The 18,798-nt window shown below is 48.3% G+C and overlaps 1 protein-coding gene across 5 annotated transcripts in view; it reads right to left on the reverse strand.

The window, feature by feature from the left end:
* Window positions 1–18,395, reverse strand: part of DGKA (diacylglycerol kinase alpha) — a 23,541-nt gene extending 5,146 nt beyond the window's left edge. For 2 of the 5 annotated variants that reach the window (XM_073900865.1, XM_073900864.1), the window contains exons 1-17: window positions 12,874–12,892; window positions 12,360–12,504; window positions 11,882–11,955; window positions 11,418–11,547; window positions 11,095–11,169; window positions 10,593–10,642; window positions 10,158–10,232; window positions 9,849–9,968; window positions 9,566–9,680; window positions 8,837–8,925; window positions 8,593–8,712; window positions 8,297–8,395; window positions 7,997–8,080; window positions 7,701–7,774; window positions 7,465–7,539; window positions 6,971–7,056; window positions 6,790–6,879 (exon numbers count right to left, since the gene is read on the reverse strand). In XM_073900865.1, the coding sequence (XP_073756966.1) occupies window positions 6,790–6,879; window positions 6,971–7,056; window positions 7,465–7,539; window positions 7,701–7,774; window positions 7,997–8,080; window positions 8,297–8,395; window positions 8,593–8,712; window positions 8,837–8,925; window positions 9,566–9,680; window positions 9,849–9,968; window positions 10,158–10,232; window positions 10,593–10,642; window positions 11,095–11,169; window positions 11,418–11,547; window positions 11,882–11,955; window positions 12,360–12,423 (1,420 nt within the window). In that variant the 5' untranslated portion in view covers window positions 12,424–12,504; window positions 12,874–12,892. Of the gene's footprint in view, window positions 1–6,789; window positions 6,880–6,970; window positions 7,057–7,464; window positions 7,540–7,700; window positions 7,775–7,996; window positions 8,081–8,296; window positions 8,396–8,592; window positions 8,713–8,836; window positions 8,926–9,565; window positions 9,681–9,848; window positions 9,969–10,157; window positions 10,233–10,592; window positions 10,643–11,094; window positions 11,170–11,417; window positions 11,548–11,881; window positions 11,956–12,359; window positions 12,505–12,873; window positions 12,893–17,050; window positions 17,150–18,083; window positions 18,250–18,329 lie in introns of those variants that run through there. The other 3 variants (XM_025882692.2, XM_073900867.1, XM_025882694.2) reach the window with 3 other exon arrangements.
* Between the last annotated feature and the right edge of the window lie 403 nt (window positions 18,396–18,798).

Here is an 18,798-nt window from a genome sequence, read left to right on the forward strand (position 1 = left end):
GTTAAGCGACTGCCTTCGGCTCAGGTCATGATCCCAGGGTCCTGAGATCGAGTCCCGCATCGGGCTCCCTGCTCAGCGGGGAGTCTGCTTCTCCCTCTGACCCTCCCTCCTCTCGTGCTCTCTATCTCTCATTCTCTCTCTCTCAAATAAATAAATAAAATCTTTTAAAAAAAATAAATAAAATCTTTAAAAATAAATAAATAAATCACTAAATCTAAAAAGTCAATAGAAAAGGGGCAAATAACACAAATAAACCAATCACAGAAGAAGAAATACAAATGACCAATATGCAGATTAAAGATGTTCAGTATTGGAGCACCTGGGTGGCTCAGTCTGTTAAGGGTCTGCCTTCTGCTCAGGGTCCTGGGATGGAGCCCCATGTCAGGCTCCCTGCTCAGTGGGGAGTCTGCTTCTCCCTCTCCCTCTGCCCCTCCCCCTGCTTGTGGTCTCTCTCTCTCTCTCTCTCAAATGAATAAATAAAATCTTTAAAAAAAAGACGCTCAATATTACTAACAATTAAAACAATTGTAGGGCGCCTGGGTGGCTCAGTTGGTTAAGCGACTGCCTTCGGCTCAGGTCATGATCCCGGAGTCCTGGGATCAAGTCCCACATCGGGCTCCCGGCTCGGCGGGGAGCCTGCTTCTCCCTCTGACCTTCTCCCCTCTCATGCTGTTTCTCTCTCTCTCTCCTTCTCTCTCAAATAAATAAATAAAATCTTTAAAAAAAAACAATTGTAAATTAAAACAATTGGTTGGCTTTTTGTTGCCTATTGTATTGACAAAGTATAAAGAGATTGACAAAACCAAGTGTTAATGAGATTATGAGTAAACCAACACTCTCATGTGCTGTTAGTTGGAGCATAAGTTGATATTCCATTTTGGAAGGCAATTTGGCAATTTTTATCACAATGTTATCAAATTTTATCAAAACAAGTACTTTGATGCAGCAATTCCACTTTTGGAAATTTCTCCTACAGAAATGGACATACAGGGGCGCCTGGGTGAGCAGTGATTAAGCATCTGCCTTCGGCTCAGGTCATGATCCCAGGGTCCTGGGATCAAGCCCCGCATTGGGCTCCCTGCTTGGCAGGAAGCCTGCTTCTCCCTCTCCCACTCCCCCTGCTTGTATTCCCTCTCTTGCTGTGTCCCTCTCTGTCAAATAAACAAATAAAATCTTAAAAAAATGGATAAAAATGTAAACAGAGATGTGTATACAAGGATGTTTGCTGAGGTACTCTCTAAAACAGCAAAAAATTGGAAACAATCTAAATGCCCTTCAGCAGGGGAAGGCAAATTAATTATTTAAAAATAAATTATGGCAAATCCATGCCAAGAAATAATGTATAACCACTGAATATAGAATGTAATCTATATGTACGAACATGGAAAGTTCTCCAAGACATATTATTCGATGAAAAAAGAAGTCCCAGAACAATCTCTGTAGTATGTTCCCATTTATGTTTGTTTAAAAGTTGTGTGTGTGTGTACATATAAAAACAGGAAAATGAATGCAAATAGGACACAGTGGTTATCTCTGGGGAGGCACGTAGAGGGAGGAGACCTGTATGTGAACACTTACACATTTTACTTTGTAAAGTCTTTTACAGTGAACATGTACTGGGGGTGGGAGGATGGGTTAGCCCGGCGATGGGTATTAAGGAGGGCACGTACTGCATGGAGCACTGGGTGTTATATGAAAACAATGGATCGTGGATCACCACATCAAAAACTAATGATGTATTGTATGGTGACTAACATAATATAATAAAATTAAATTAAAAAAAGAAAATGTACTGATATATTATTTGTGTAACTTTTATTTTTTATTTGTATAACTTTTAAAAAGAAAATAACTAGCCAAATGTAAAATGTTTGTACTCTTGAGCCAGCAATTCTAGAAATATCTCCTAGAGAAATTCTCACATCTGTGTGAAGGGATAGATGTGCAAGGTGTTCACTGCAGCATGGTTGGTAATAAAAAACTGACCACTACCCAAATGTCTATCAATAGGGGACTGGCTAAATAAATTATGACATATTCACACAATGGAATGCTATTCAGTAGTAAAAAGAGTGAGGTAAATCTGACTATACTGAAATATAATGATAACCACGAGGAACTGTTTAACTTTAAAAAAAGAAGAAAAACATCAGTAGAATGATCTCATTGTTTAAGTACATATTAGTATGTGTCTAGAAAGAAAAACATGGAGGAATAGATTCCAAAACTTTAGGGAGTAGATTACAGGGAACTTTTTTGGCATGTGTATCGGAAATGTTTGAATTATTTTTTTTTAAGATTTTATTTATTTATTTGACAGAGAGACACAGCGAGAGAAGGAACACAAGCAGGGGGAGTGGGAGAGGGAGAAGCAGGCTTCCCAATGAGCAGGGAGCCCAATGCAGGGCTTGATCCCAGGACCCTGGGATCTTGACCTGGCCCGAAGGCAGACATTTAACCAACTGAGCCACCCAGGAGCCCCTGAATTATTTTTTACCACAAGAATGTATTATTTTTGTAATTGGGGAAAAGAAGATAAAAAAAAAAGTAAGTCTCCACTTCCTCACATTCCACTGATGGTTCAACCCACTGTAACTTGCCTTTCACCATGCCACCCTGCTGAAACTCTTCTGGCAAAGATTGCCAATAATTCCTGCCAAAACCAACAGTATATCTTTAGTTCTCATTTTAACTCAGGAAACTCCTCATTTGGCCTCTAAAACACCGTTCTCTAAACTACAGAGGATCCTCTCTGATTGTTCCTTCTTAGCAACTGTGGTAGGCAGAATAGTGGCCCCTTAAAGATGTCTGCAGTCTTTTTATTTTTATTTATTTATTTATTTATTTATTTTAGGATTTATTTAGTTCAGAGAGAGAGAGAGAGAGAGCGAGCGAGCACACATGAGCCTTTGGGAGCAAGTGGGGGAAGGGGCAGAGGGAGAGGGGAAGCAGACTCTCCGCTGAGCTAGGAACCCAGCCTGAGATCTTCCCACCTGGACATCATGACCTGAGCCGAAACCAAGAGTCAGACACTTAATCAGCTGAGCCACCCAGGCGCCCCCATGTTCTTTTTTTAAAAAAGATTTTATTTTTAAGTAATTGCTATACTCAATGTGAGGCTCGAAACTACAACCCCCAAGAGTTGCATGCTCTACTGACTGAGCCAGCCAGGCACCCCAAGATGTCCACATTTTTATCTCCAGAGTCTGTGAATATGTTGCCTTACATGGCAAAAGAGACTTTGCTAATGTGATTAAGGATTTTTTTTTTTTTTAAGTAAGCCTACACCCAACAGGGGGCTTGAACTCATGACCTGGAGATCAAGAGTTGCGTTCTTTTTTTTTTTTTTTTAAGATTTTATTTATTTTGGGGCGCCTCAGTGGCTCAGTCATTAAGTGTCTACCTTCGGCTCAGGTCATGATCTCAGGGTCCTGGAATCGAGCTCCGAGTCGGGCGCTCTGCTCGGCAGGAAGCCTGCTTCTCCCTCTCCCACTCCCCCTGCTTGTGTTCCCTCTCTCGCTGTGTCTCTCTCTGTCAAATAAATAAAAGATTTTCTTTACTTGTCAGAGAGAGAGAGAGCACAAGCAGGCAGGGTACCAGGCAGAGGGAGATGCGGGCTCCCCGCTGAGCAGGGAGCCCGATTCGGGACTGGATCTCAGGACCCTGGGATCATAACCTGAGCAGAAGGCAGACACCTAACTGACTGAACCACCCAGGTGTCCCAAGAGTCGCATTCTCTACTGACTGAGCCAGCCAGTTGCCCCTAAATTAAGGATTTTTAAATGGGGAGATTATCCTGGATTATCTGGGCAGGCCCAAAATAATCACAGGGGTCCTTATTTATAAGTGAAAGAGGAAGGTAAAAAATAAGAGTCATGGAAGGTGATGTGACAATGGAAACAGAGGTAGGAGTGATAACATTGAGCGTTGGAAGCGGAGCCATGAGCCCAGGAATGCAGGCAGCTTCTAGAAACTGGAGAAGGCAAGGCAAAGAATTCTCCCCTTGAGGCTCTAGAAAAAAACACAGCCCTGCTAACACCTTGATTCTAGCGCAGTGGGACCTATTTTGGACTTCAGATCTCCAGAACTGTAAGACAATAAATTTGTGTTGTTTAAAGCCACTGTTTATGGTGATTACTTATAGTAATAACAGTACATGAACACAGGCTTCTTTAATACTGGATTTTCCTCTGCTCAACTGTCAAATAGGGTGTTTTAGTAGGATACCGCATCCTTGTCCATCTTCTCTTCTTACCTCTTTCCCTGGGTAACCCATCTACTCTCAAGATGTCAATTATCTCCCTGGAGCAGATGACTCTCAAACGTGTATCTTCCTAGTACTGTTTGTAACTACTCACCATACATTTCCATCTGGGTGCTTCACTGACACCTCAACTTAACATGTCCAAAGCGGAATTGATCTTCCTTAAACCGGTCCTCCTCCCATATGCTCTATCTTAAACGGTATCCCACATGCTCAGTCCACAAACCAGAAAATGTCCTATACTTGTCCTCTCCTCCTCCACAACCTACCGGTTACCGCGTATTGTGGTTTCTACCTCATGAACTGCACTGCTGTTGCTCTGTTTGGTGTCAGTGTCTTTTGACCGGACTACTGCCATACAGGTAATTTCCTATCCTGTCTCCTTCCTCCAATCCATCCTCCACAGAGATCCCATTGTGGTACTCCTCTCATCTCTTCTTCTTCTTCAAATCTTACGATTTTTTTCAGTATCAACACAAATTTTCAAACACAAATTTAGTGTTGTATTTATATGATTATTTCATGATTCAGGTTGAATTGGCAGAAACTGCTATGAGAGTCTCATTTGCAGAACACAGAGTGAATACATAATTTCAAAGTGCCTAATATTTTAAGTAAACACGAAGTTCGATGTTGAAGATTTAAAAGCTGGCCGGGGCACCTGGGTGGCTCAGTCCATTAAACGTCTGACTCTTGATTTCGACTCAGGTCATGATCTCAGGGTCATGGGATCCGAGATCGAGCCTGGAGATGGGCTCCGGGCTCCTGCTCAGCAGGGAGTCTGCTTCTTTCCCTCTCCCTCTGTCCTTCCCCCTGCTTGGTCTCCCCTGCTCTCTCTCTCAACTAAATAAATCTAAAAAAAAAAAAATTGGTCCTATGTTTATATACAAGATTTATTTTTTTAAAAAGATTTCATTTACTTCTTTGAGAAAGAGAATGCGTGAGAGAGCACGAGCAGGGGGAAGGGGCAGAGGGAGAAGGAGAAGCAGACTCCCCGCTGAGCAGGGAGCCTGAAGCGGGGCTGGATCCCAAGACCCTGGGATCATGACCTGAGCCGAAGGCAGATGCTTAACCAACTGAGCCACCTAGGTGCCCCTATATACAAGATTTAGATTATAATATATACCCAGAGATATTTCTACATTCTGGAATAATATTTTATTTACACAACAATTTTTATTACATATATAGAGAACATAATTTATATATATATAAGTATATATAAATAGGCATATATATATATATATACACACACACCTATTTTTTCTTTGAGTTACATTTTTCATGAGTTCAAGAGTTCCCTATGGTTTAGGGTTTGCACAATCAAATGCCTCAGTGGCTAGAAAGGTGAAGTGAATGAGTGAATAGCAGGGATCTGAGAAGATTGTGGTGAACTGAAGAATATATGACTCACTTCTTAGAAATAAGAGAGGTTTAAAAAATTTAAAACACTGCAAGGCGAACAATGCAAGACAATACAAATCATTTCTGTGGGCTGTCTGCTTTCAGTCTCTGGCAGGATAAAGTAAAAAAACTCCTCAGCACAGCATTCAGGACCCTCCCTAATCTGGACCCGGTTCAACTCAGTCCTTCCTCTCCCCATTCCCCACCTTGCACTGCATGACTCACACTCCCTAATGCATGCACTACTATGCTGTTTGGCCTTATACAACTTCTACCTAGAATGCCTTTCACTCTCCTTCCATAACCTCTGCAAGATCTCAGAGCTGGACTCTGAGTCCAACAGCCTCAAATAAAGACACTTCAAATTCAACCTGCCCCACCCTGACCTCTTTATCTACCAATACCATCCCCTGAACTCTTTCTGTTTGAAAGGAGACTAGAAAGAGTCTAGAAATCAGAGTATAGTTAAGAGACTGTTGTGACTGACTTGGGAAGAAATGATTATAAATGAATGAATGACCCCCGATTAACTGGCTGAGTGGTTGAATGAATCATGGCCAAGCTCCCTGCTAGCTCCATCACTGAACATCTGGTTTAGCTCTTATACAACCTTTCTCATTCCCACGTTGTCCTCCGTATTCCTTGATTCTCTGAGCCCGAAGAATTGGTTGGGAGAAACAGAAGGATATTTTTTTAAAGATTTTATTTATTTATTTGAGAGAGAGAGAGAGAGCACATGAGAGAGGGGAGGGTCAGAGGGAGAAGTAGACTCCCCACCAAGCAGGGAACCTGATGTGGGACTCAATCCCGGGACTCCAGGATCATGACCTGAGCCGAAGGCAGTCGCTTAACCAACTGAGCCACCCAGGCGCCCAAAAGAAGGATATTTTTTGGTATGTAGGGAAGAGGACTGTCACCCTGACCCTTCTAGGTTCAGACTGTGGTCTTCGCTTCATCCCAAGCTTTCTTCCTTGGGGACAATCCACTTTGGTAACCACCTATCTGTGCCTCTCTTCTTCTCCAACCGTCTTTCTATAACAATGTCTAGACACCTGCTCTATGTGCCTTTCCCTTCCTACCCAACTCCCCGTCTCCCAGGAAAACAATTTCTAACCACTTACCTCCTCCCCATCTTAGGCACCGAGCCAGATCATTTCCAGTGCCCAGGGGCAACACAGCAACAGGAGGTACAACAGGCAAGTTGGCTTTGTCTAGGGAAGCAGGTCAGGGGATGGATGGAGGGAGTTAGCTCTAGAAGGCCAATGCCCCAGTGCCCTTCCCAGAGCCTCTCCCTATACTGACCTATGGTCTCCAGAATCCAGCCTACTGTGCCATCTCCACCACACACCAAAATCCGACAACCAGGAACATCCCTGAAGAATCTGAGCCTGAGATTGAAGGGAAGAGAGATGAGGGAGGACCATAGGATTGAGTCTAACAACTCCTGGACAGGCAGATTACTTCTTATCTCTCATTCCATATGACCCCCCTCCCCTTTGTCAAAAGACTTGTTTCTGTTAAGGTCAGAGAAAAAATACAATGGGGAAAGTTATAGCCACTCCTCAGTGGTTAGGGAGAAACTGGTATCTTTATGTTTTGAGAGCAGAACAAAGATGAACCAGAGAACTCAGGGGCATGGGGATACCCAGCAACATTACTAAAAGCAGCATTCTGAATTCTGCTTTCTTGGGGTCCCCTAGCCCTGTCCTCCCAACATGTATTCTTTTCTGCTCTCCCCCAACATACACAGGCAGACACATACAAACACTGTGATACAATCCCCAACCTATACTCACCCTGCCTCAGGACCATCCTTTAGGAGGTTGAATACCTGTCGAGGATTTAGTAGATACTGGAATTTCCAAAGCACCCTGTATGAGGGAGAAAGGAAAGTTTATGGTAGGGGATGGACAGTCTATACTCCATCCTCTTGCTGTCCTCCTCAAGGTATGTCCCCTCCATACACACAGATTCCCCAACCTCTATCGGTCCTCCTTCTCCATCTTAGAAGACCCAGTATATCTCTTCTCACCTCTCCCCCTGCTTCCCGCCACTCTTAGGGTTGACAAAGACCAGAAGTGGGTGGGTGTTAGAAACAGGGTCAATCTGCATTTGGGGAAAAAACAAGAATAAGGAAAACAGGATTTTGCCAGGTAAGATGGGCCCTGGAAACAGTGACAGAAGGCTGGCCCGCCCCCAAAGATGCTTTCCCCTTCCCCCCCCCGACCACAGTGGGGCTTCTGGAGAACAAGCACCATTCCCCATGTTTCCCACTTCATTCCCTCCTATGAGGGCTCCAGCCAAGAAAAACCCACCCCCTTCATGTACCCGCAGAGCCTCAAAGGTGCTCAGATTTAAGTCATCCATGGTCTTCTGGCTTGTTTTGCTAACTTTACGCTCCTGTCCAGAGGCCTAGAAAGGGAGGGAAGCAAAGGGAAGGAAAACTGGATTGTATATGAATCCCTAAGCAGATAACGGTCTGACCTGAATCCTAAAAGTATAGGTTCTCTGCTATAAAGGGCATGGCGTGTGTGTGTGTGTGTGTGTGTGTGTGTGTGTGTGTGTGTGTGTTTACATCAGGGGAAGCACTCCTCCTGTCCCCTCTTAGCCACTGCCCAAGGGTCTTACCAGGACACTGGGATAGATGGAAGATGGAGGCAGGATGTGATCCCGGAGCAGCCCACAGTCACACTCATGACCCATGGCTTGCAGGCAGTCATCATGAATCTGAAAGACAAGGTGGGCATACAGACATCATGGAGGGAACCCGTCACCTCTCAACTCTGAGGGTCTAGTACTGGAAAGAGAGCCCTTGGGAGCAAGGGCAACTGTGGCTATGAGGGAGATGTAGTCAGGGAGACCCATGCAGAGGGCAGTTTAGGGAGGAGTCCCAAGGCAGAGGCTGGAGAGCTCCCCAAACTGACCTCTAGGTGGCACCACACACAATGCAGTCCGACTAGACTGTGGTAAATGCGGATCTTCTTCTGACAGCGGTCGCATCGGCCAGACTCACAGCCTCCTCTCACCCACACATGTGATTGGATCTTGGGGAGAAAGGCAATCCCTAGTCTGAGAGGGTTGGAGCAGGGATGAGGGGAAGGGCTGAGGGCAGCAACGGGCCAAGGGCCAGGATGCGGGTGGTATTGGGGTGGGCATGCAGTCACTCACACCAATGTCCTTCCGAGACTTGGCATAGGTGCTGACTTCACAAGGCAAGGCCTTCATGGCACACTGGTCATGAACGACGTACTTACAGACTGGGCGAGAAGGAAGAGGGTCAGAGCCTTAGTTACAGTCCCTCCCCCATCTCCTCCTTACCTGGGTGTAAGGCGGGATCATTCAGTTATAATTATGAGAGTGTGGTAGAGAATTAAAGTTTGAGGTGGGGGCTCAACTCCAAGACCTGTGCCTTTTGCTCGCTCTTCCCCGTGAAAGAGCAATTGCTACCACATGCCTACCCCCACTCCTTCTAAATGCCAGGAACTCAGCTGGAAGATGCAAAGGCCTAGATTTAACAATAGCAATGACAATAATAGCAGCTAATTTTTATTTTTTATTGCAGACTTAATAATATATACATGCACCATGTGAAGTACTTTTCTTGCATCCACTTATTTAATGCTCACAGTTACTTCATTTTCAGTCGAGGAAACCTCATTTTAAATTGAGGCTTAAAGAAGTTATGTGGCCATGTGGTACACCTGAAACTAATGTAACATTATGCGTCAACTCTACTTCAAGAAAGAAAGGAAGAGAAAGCTCTGTGGCTTTCCCACCTAACTAGCCAGTGGCAGAGCTCAGAACTCAAACCCAGATCTCTCGAAGGTCAAAGCAGCATGCTCCTGCAGATAGCTGGGCTGCCCCTCTGCCCCCACACTCCCAGGCCCCACCACTCACGGTTACAGCTCAGCCCCTGTTTGCCAAGACCAATGCTCGACTCGCACAGGTTGCAGTAGACCGGTCGGGGGAACCTCTTGGGTCTCCACAGGTGCTGCCCATTGTCCTTCAGAGTCTGGGAGGACACAGCAGATGCTAGGGGGGGTCCTCCACTCAGACATCTCCCACCTCCCACCCAGACATCCCACCCATCCTCCACCTCTCTTCCCTTAGAGCGCCAGCCGCTGGCACACACAACCCAAGGCAGCTATTTTACCCGTCTCCATAAGTCTCTCCTACTCACCATCTCCAAACCCAGCAGCACGAGCAGGGGCACAGTGGTGGCCCCAGCCCGGAGCCACTCAGCGAGGGAGACAGAACCGCTGCCGTCATAGTCAATCTCTTTCATCATCTCCTGAAGAATCTGAGCAGGGAATGGAGGGGACTTCTGGTGTGAGTGGCCCCTCACATCTGACACCTCTGCCCCCTAGGACATCCAGCCCAGCCACCCTCACCAAGGGAACGCGGCTGCCTATCAGAAATGGGGTAGGGTAGTTGCAGGACTCACCGGGGAGAAGGCACAAGGAGGGACATGAAGGAAAAACTGCCTTACCGGCCTTAGCTCAGACACGTCCCAATCCAGGTATTCAGCCACTCGCATCATCTGTATGATGAGTCTGTCCACTTCCTGGGGACCAAGAATTAAGAGCCACAGCAGCCATATCCCACCTCACTACCACCATTCAAACTCTTCCCTAGAAATCAGGGTTCCTGGGTTCCACCCCGAGAGCCACCTCTCCAGGTGTCTCTGCCAAGTAAATGAGTGTCTATGTGTGTTGCTATGTTTGCAAGGTAGCCCCCAATTCATGTCTCTGGCCTCCTCTTTTAGGAACCAAGAGCTGAACCCACTCCCAAATTTAGTCCTGGAGGACTTGGCTTCTCCCTCTAGCTTCCTCCGCTTCTTAAGACCCTTGGAAGAGTTGGGACAGGAGGGCACAAACAAATGGACACATACTCCCTTGGCCAGCATACAGGTCCCCCAACTCACTGAGCTGTCCAGGATCCCATTTCTGTCCGTGTCGTACAGCTTGAAGGTGACTGTGGGGTGTTTTAGGGGGGCCAGGGTCAGTTTGTGAGGGATGTCCCCCAAATTCATAACAGAATACAGGGGAAATAAAGAGATGGGAGACATCTTTTAGATGAAGAGCCCAGAGCCTGGTGCTGGGACTGAGAAAGAAGACAAAAAGGGAGGGGGGAACAGGCCTGGATTCCATCCTTGGTGACTCTAATAGGGGAGACAGAACACACCTCCCACAACCCAAGAAAAACCCAGGCCACCCACATGAAAACGTACAGGACATGGGAACTGGGGTGACTATGGTGAATGGCATTAGGTATAAGGAGTCTAGGGGAACAGAGGAAATGGGCCCATTCTCTGGCCCCACCTTTGTCTGGCCCTGTCAGCCTTTGGGAATCCTGAAAAAATGAAGGAAGGAAGGCTGGGGAATACCCCCTCCCCTCCCCTCTCCCAGACCAGGATGGCAACTCACATTCTAGCTTGTCTTCTGGCCGGCCACCCTCCAGAAGGGAAAAGTAGCAGGAGACATCACTGAGACACACCACATCTGGTTACAGAAAGGACAGCAGATCTGAGATTGGGGGGTCTCTCTACTCTGGCTCTTCTCTTTTCCTTTGTTCCAACTCTGCCCTTTAACTTTCCTCCCTCTAGCTCCTAGGCCAGCATGGCCATCCTCCACCTCTCTTCCCCAATCCTGCCTCCAACATGGGACTCAATTCAACTCTCACCCCAAAACCCATACTACTTTCACTTTTCTTCCGGAAGTCCAGCTCAGTCCCACCTTCATGACCATACCATTTTCCACAGTGTCTTCTAAGTGACCCATCTTGAAGGATTGAAACAGTGCCAGGCTTAGGTGATTGGGAATGTTATCTGCTTCCAGATAGATTTTCAAAAATTGCTGGAATCCCTCGTACCCAATGGCCTATGATGAGAGCAAGCATTACCCTAGGGAGTGTACAGGATGGGAGATGGGGACTGAAGACTTAGGAGTAGTAAGGACAGAGACAACAAGTGTAGAGCTAAGAAGCATCCAAGGCAGACTATGGTTTCTTCTTCTCGAGGCTGAGTCCTCAATTACAATCTCTTGCTTTGTCCTATAGCAATAGCTGTGGTAACAATGGGCACCGGGGTATCGAGAGGGAGAACAGAAAGGGGTGGGCCCAGAATAATCCCTGGAAGTTAGGGATCACAGCAGAGTAGTAAAACCAAAGATGGGAAGAGTTGGTCAAGGAGAGGATTGCCCAGCTGCCACTCACATCTCCTTGGAGATATTCAGCCATTTCACCATCCTCAAAGAGCTTTAGGACATCGCTGACCTTGTTGGTAGAGTCTAGGGTATGAAGAGGATGAAGGAAGAGCATTAGTCTGCTTTGGTTTTCCCTGCCCTCTGCTGGAGTCCCACCCAGACATCCAACAGGAAAAAAGATTCAAGTGAGATGGAGAAGAAATTCCAGGAAGAAACCCAGAAATGCAGAGAGAAATATCGAGAGAATAACATTTCAGATGCTCCAGAGTGGTACCTCTGTTTACATCTCTTCTCTGAGACTTGGAGCAGGCAGCTGAGGTTCAGAGAAGGTAGGTGGAGAGCTGAGACCACAGACATCTCCCATCTCCCTCTCCTCCCTTTCCCAGCCATAGGCATATCTCAGGAGCTGACTGGCTTCAGGCCACTGGGGAAACTAGGGGAAGGGGGGTAAGGACCAGGGATTCTTCAGGACGGAGAGGAACACTCACATTCCATGTACTTCTGCAGCTGGGCAAAATCATTGGGGCTTATCAGGCCCTTCTCCTTGGCCATCTTTCTTTTTTTCTTAAGGAAGGCCACAAAAGCAGCTTGGTAGTACTTCTCACGCCTGGATCTATGCTTCCAAGGGTAGGTCTGGAGGGAGATGAGAAGAGTATGTGGCAGGAAGGGCCAGCTTTTCTGCCTGTCTTTGCTTCTGTCCGCTCCATTAATTCTCCAGTCACTATTATTTCTGTTCTTTTCTTGTCTCTGAGTCCCTCCCAAGTCTCTTCCTTTCACCCTGTACCTCTCCCCTATGTTTGTCTCTCCCTAACCGAGTCTATCCTCTGTCTCTGTTTCTTTGACTCATCTCTGACTCTCTCCCCTCCCTTTCTGGATCCTTCTTCAGCTCCCTGATGTCTCCCCCAATCTGTCTTGATTCATTTCTGAATCTCCCCCCCCCCCCCCCCCCCGCTGTACAAGTCTATATGTGTCTTTGTGGGTGTGTCCCTCGCCTGTTTCTACCTTTTCTCCCGCCACCCCCAGTCTCTGCAGTCGCTCCTGAGCCCGCGCTCTCGCCCATGTCGGATCCCGCAGTCCTGGCCCTTCGGCCCTTCGGGTAGTTCTCACTGCGTTTGCGGCACGCCTCCCCGGCCACGATCCCATCTTGCTCCGCCTCCAGCCTCGGTCCCCAGCCCCGCTCAGCCACCCACTTCCCGAACCACCCACGCCCCTCAACGACCTCTAGCGCTTCTGACGCGCGACACAGAACCAGCTCTGGCCAGGTCCCCAGCCCCGGCCCCGCCTCGCCTGCACCCTTCACAGCTCCACTGGGGAAGCGCGGGGACCCAGGCGCGCGAGATTGGGAGGAGGTAGGGGGTAGGGGAAGGTAGGGGAAGAAGGCTCTGAACATCTGCCTGGCTTCCCAGTTGTAGGAGGGTTGAGCTGAGTGCAGGAGTCTCAGATGCGGGGACTTCCTTGGACCCTGCTAGGTTAGCAGTGTTCAGGGAGTCCTAACTTGCAGCTATGGGACCCAGGGACCAAGGAGGAGCCATCACGGGGCTCATGGTGCCCACTGGCCCTGGGGCCACGTTGCAGAGGGCAACTTGACTTGAAGATTCAATAACAGCAATAGCAGTAATATTTCACATTAGTATAGTACAGCAGCGTTTAGGAGTCCAGCAAAACTAGAGTTAGTCATAGATGGGTTCCATTCTTAGCTCTGATACCGCTGTGTGACTGGGACATGTTACATTGTGAAATGGAAAGAATGATACCTGTCTGCCACAGTTGTGAAGATTAAGTCAAATCGTGTATGAAAAGTACCCAGTATGACACCTGCATATAGAAGGCCTACAAGAAATGGTAGTTATTATTGTACTAACAACTACAATTAGAACTTATGAGATAAGAAATTCCTGGTAGAGCCATTCTTCACATGAAGAAACTGGAGTTCGAAGAGGTTGGGACTTCCCAAGGCAGGTGATAAGTGGAGGAGTCAAAGCTCTACCCCAAGAACCATGTGATGGGGCCCCTGCCTGGCTCTGTCCTCCTCTCGTTCCACTCTCCCCTCCACACACTGCCTTCTAATCTCACTGCCCTCCTTTCTGTTCTTCAAGCCAAGCTCTCCCCTGCTCAAGGCCACGAGACTTACTGTTCTCTCTGCCTAGAACACCCTTCCCCACTCTTGGCAGAGCTGCCCTCTTGCTTCAGCTGAAGTGTCAGTTCCTTCAAGAGACCTTCCCTGATCCTTCCCTCCTAAAGCAGCCCCCCTCTTTTGCACAACACCCTCCTTCGTTCCCTTCATAGAATGTACCGTGAGTGGAAATTGCCCTGCTAATTTATTTGCTTCTTTGTTTACTGTTTGTCTTCTCCTACCAAAATGTAAGTTCCACAAGGGCAGGAACTTGTCGGTATTGCTCACCACTATATCCCCAATACCTAAAACAGTGCCCAGTGTGTTGTAGGTGCTCCATATTGTTTGTACAAATCGTTGTGCAAAGTTAGGGAGGAGCCATAGGTTGGAAAATATTAGTCCAAATATGGTCAAATGGGATGCCATAGTATCCGTCCTGACAGGGGAAGAGGAAACAATTTGGAACACACATAGGAGGTGCTAAATAGGTATTTGCTGAATGAATGAATTTTGCTAAAATGCACTTATTATCGCACTCCATCTGGGGCTTCTGCCTCCCCTTTGCCCACTTATTTAGGGTTTGTTGGGTAAGGCTCAAGGAGGCAGTTAGGGCCTACAAGAATTTCCTTTCTGATGGTGCAAGAATCTTCTTTACAGCCTCTGCCCTTGGGACATCTCTGCTGTCCACACCCATGTAGTATACCATTCCTCTTCTGGGGGCTCTCTGGGAATACCAAGAAGGGGATCCTGGGACACTGATATTCTGGAGAAAGGACTCCACCCATCTGGCTCTTTTCAATGACTCTAATCCAACTTCTACTGCCAACAGATCTAATGAATACCTAAGAGCCTTAGGGATAATTGGGTCCGTATGGCTTAATTAGCCTCTCTGATTACCCCTGGGGATTCTTAGATGGCTCCAAGGTTCTAGGAAATGAAATCTGAGAGAGAAAGTGACAAGGAAAGAGCAAAGGAGGGACGATGAACAGGAAAGAGGACACATCTCTCTTTTCACAACAACCCCTCCTAGCCCCCCAGCTCTTGCATGTAATTTATAGTAGAGGTTAAGAGAATGGGGCTTTTGCATTAGACAGGTATGGATTAGAATCCTAGCTCTTGGGTGAGTTATTTCATCTTCCTGAACCTGTTTCCTCATTGGTAAAATGGGTACCTAGAGAAATCAGTCACAGCATGGGGATTAAGTAAGCTAATACATGCAATATACTTAGCAACTGTAAGGCACAGAGGGAGCAGTCATATGGCACAGAGGAAGGACTCAGTAAATGTTAGCCATTGTTGTTCTTGTTGCTGTTATACAAGGGTGGTACACAGAGACACACATCTGGAGATGAGGAAAAATGGTGCCAGGAAGGCATCAGTTCTAGGAACTCCCAACAGCAGTGAAGCCCAGTCATACACTTTCCCCCATTGTGTCATCGCAGGCACAGACAGGTAGGACTGAGATACTGCACTTTGCCTTTGGGAGGGTAGGGTGAGGAGGTGGCTAGAAACTAGACTGTCAAGGTCCAAGGACACCTCTAGGCTGGGACCTTGGACATAAGGGCTCCTGGTATCTTTTCAGTTGTCCTCCTGACTTGTCTCACCGAAAGTCTGGCTGCCCCTGTTGCTGAAAGGCATATAAACTATTAGGATCCTGGACCTTAACAAACCGTAACAAGTCCAATTTTGTCCTCCCTGCTCCATCCCAGCCCTGAGGCTATAACCTGGGCTAGTCCAGGCAAATGCCAGGGTTGGGAGGGTGGGGTCTGCTGCCCGCTTGCCAGCTATCTGTGACTCACCCTTCCTTTCCCTCCTCTGGCTTCCCTGCCCATCCCTACCAACTTGAGGTGAGAAAGTAAGAAGTTGACTTGGAGGCAGAGAATCCTAGAACATCCTCAGAGCTGGGAGGTACCAACTCTCACACTTTACAGAGGAGGAAACGGAGGCCCAGACAGAGAGCCACAATCTCAGGATCACACCCAGACTCTAGACGTCCTATCTTTAGTCCATTCCATTAAATCCTAGTGCCTCTGTTTTCTAGATCTTATTTTAAACAATAAATACTAAAATTGCTGGTAACCAAGAGATAAATACGATTTCCAAGGCCAGTGCAAACATTTAAAGTGTGCTTTTTCACTTAAACATTCGTCACTCCCATTCCAAGTCATATAAATTTACCATTACTCAAGAATCTGCTCTGCCCCCAGAACATTCAGGCTGACCCAGCAAGAAACCCAAGAAGCAAGCCCAGGCCTGATTACCAGGACTTCTGAATCCCTTAATCACACCAGGGCCTGCGTCCTCCTCCCCTTTCCCAGGACTGAGGGAGGGTCTATTCTTTCCTGCCCATGCCTGCTGCTAGTCGGTGGCCCCGGATCCCAGAGAGGGAATCATTTGCCTTGAAGTGTCAAAATTCACTAAGCCTCCACAAACATTGCAAGTAGTGATGTTGCCTGATTAAGGGTGTGTGTGTGTGTGTGTGTGTGTGTGTGTGTGTGTAGTACAGGAGGAAGTTACAATGTTGGCATGGTTGGGGGATGTGGGCTCATATGATCTGAGGCTGAGGAGATGCCCAGTAGTAATCCTATTTCTTCCTCAGTAAAGCTCATTTCTCCCATTTAGAGGTGAAAAGTGGGATTCAGACCCAGGTAGTTTCAGAAACTTCCTGGTGACAGGTGTGGAAAGGGTAGGGATGGGAAGTTGGGGACGGAGGCCAAAGAAGAACCCTTCTGCACCCGTGCAGCGCTGTGGCGGTTCCAAAACGGACTTTGCTTGACTCGGGCCCCTAGGAGCCGAGCTTCACCGTCCCTCCGAGTGACTGGGGGCAATGGAGGGGAAGGTCTGGGGGAGACGCTGCCTACGGAGTTCCGGCCCAGCTCTCCCGCTGCCCCCCGCGTCCTGGCGCAAACCCCTCAAGCTACCCGCTCCAGCTGTCGGGCTTCCTCCTTCTCGGCCCGGCAGCCCTACCCTAGCCCGGCGGCGGCCCTTTCCGCGGCCCCCGCCCCCTCCCGCTCCGGGGGTGGAGGGCAGGAGGCGCGGGGGTTGGGGGGCTCGCGGGGTCTCTACCTTGCCTGCGGAGGGCGCGCGGTGGGAGCTGAAGCGCCGGCGCGGGAGCTGGAGCCCGAGCTGGGCTGGAGGGGACGGACCAGGCAGGCGCGGCCGCCGCGAGGCCGCCCCGTTCCTGACGACACAGCTGCCCGCCCCCCGCCCCGGCCTGCCCGCCCGCGCCCCGTGCCCGCGCCCCCGACTCCGGGAACTGCAGTCATGCGGAGGCCCCTGTTTCCAGTTCACCAAGCCTGAGCCCCCAACCTCCCCAATATCTCCAGGGTTCTGGTCTGCACCACTTTCTCCACGTTTTGCGCTTCTCATCTTCTTCCCGCCTCGGGATAGCTCGGTTTCTATCCATCTTCCCTTCTTTCTTTTTTTAAGATTTTTTTATTTATTTGAGAGAGAGAGAATGAGAGAGAGCACGAGAGGGAAGAGGGTCAGAAGGAGAAGCAGACTCCCTGCGGAGCAGGGAGCCCGATGCGGGACTCGATCCCGAGACTCCAGGATCATGACCCGAGCCGAAGGCAGCCGCTCAACCGACTGAGCCACCCAGGAGCCCTATCTTCCCTTCTTTCTAATCACTCACAGCTCTCCCCTTATCCCAACCGTGGGAGGTCATGATAGAGGGCGGGCCCGCTGGTGGCACAGTTTGGCAGGTGCCCACCCAGGCAACCTCTGACCCTCTCCTAATTGCTGCCATCCAGGGACTTCCCTTCTCAACTCCTTTCTATCCACCATTGACCGAATTCATACTCAGAAGTTTCCACAGCAGCAAGCCCAGAGTCCCAGACTCTGCATCCTGGGATACAAATGCTTCCCTCCTCTCATGGGCTCTGCAGTGCTTAACACTATTTGAGGCCCACCTTTACCTCTAGGTTTCTCACCTCCCTAAAACCCAAACCCTAGACGGCTCAGACCTGTTTTCCCCAGTGTAAGTACACCTCCTTCTCTCAAGACTCCGGGCCTTCCCTTAATTCTGGGGTTGTTTAGGTGCAAAGAGCACTCTGGTCTGTGTCCACTCTTTCTCCATGCCCTAACCCTCCCACTTTACCTGCTGGCCTTGGCAGGTGCTGTAAAAGGCCCTGGCCAAAAGTAGGGGTGAGAGAAGATCCTTTCAGCTCCTCCTGTCTGGAATCTGTTCTGAAGTTGTTAAGGCTCTTGGGGCAGCATGAATGGCGGTGAGGCTGGCAGTGAGTACAAGGGAGATAGACAGAGGCCTAGGACTTACTGGTAGGAACTGGGGACCGGGGCATCCTGCTCCCTGGCCCCGCCCCAACCCAGGCTAACCCCCTCCTACCTCTCATTGAAGTAGGGCACAGTAACAGGGCTTGAGTTCCTGGAATCTTCCCTCTTATATCTGGTGGTAGAAGAGAGGGGGAGGGGAGTACTGTGTGATGTGTATGTTGTGTATATGCATACACACACACATAATATATACATACTTTTGATGGGGGTTGGAGAGGAGAAGGAATGAATACATGAGGCCCTCTAGTGGAAATAGAGGGATCTAAGCAGTTCTTGAGTGTTTCCATACAGACTTACTGGAAAAACTCCCCCCCTTTTTTTTAAAAAGATTTTATTTATTTATTTGACAGAGAGAGACACAGCGAGAGAGGGAACACAAGCAGGGGGAGTGGGAGAGGGAGAAGCAGGCTTCCTGCTGAGCGGGGAGCCCGATGCAGGGGCTCGATCCTAGGATCTGAGCCGAAAGCAGACGCTAAACGACTGAGCCACCCAGGTGCCCCCAAACTCTCCCATTTTTATTA

Source organism: Callorhinus ursinus, unplaced genomic scaffold (genome assembly GCF_003265705.2).
Source record: "Callorhinus ursinus isolate GAN/ISIS: 27379988/994484 unplaced genomic scaffold, GSC_fseal_2.0 scaffold14, whole genome shotgun sequence".
Lineage (NCBI taxonomy): Eukaryota > Metazoa > Chordata > Mammalia > Carnivora > Otariidae > Callorhinus > Callorhinus ursinus.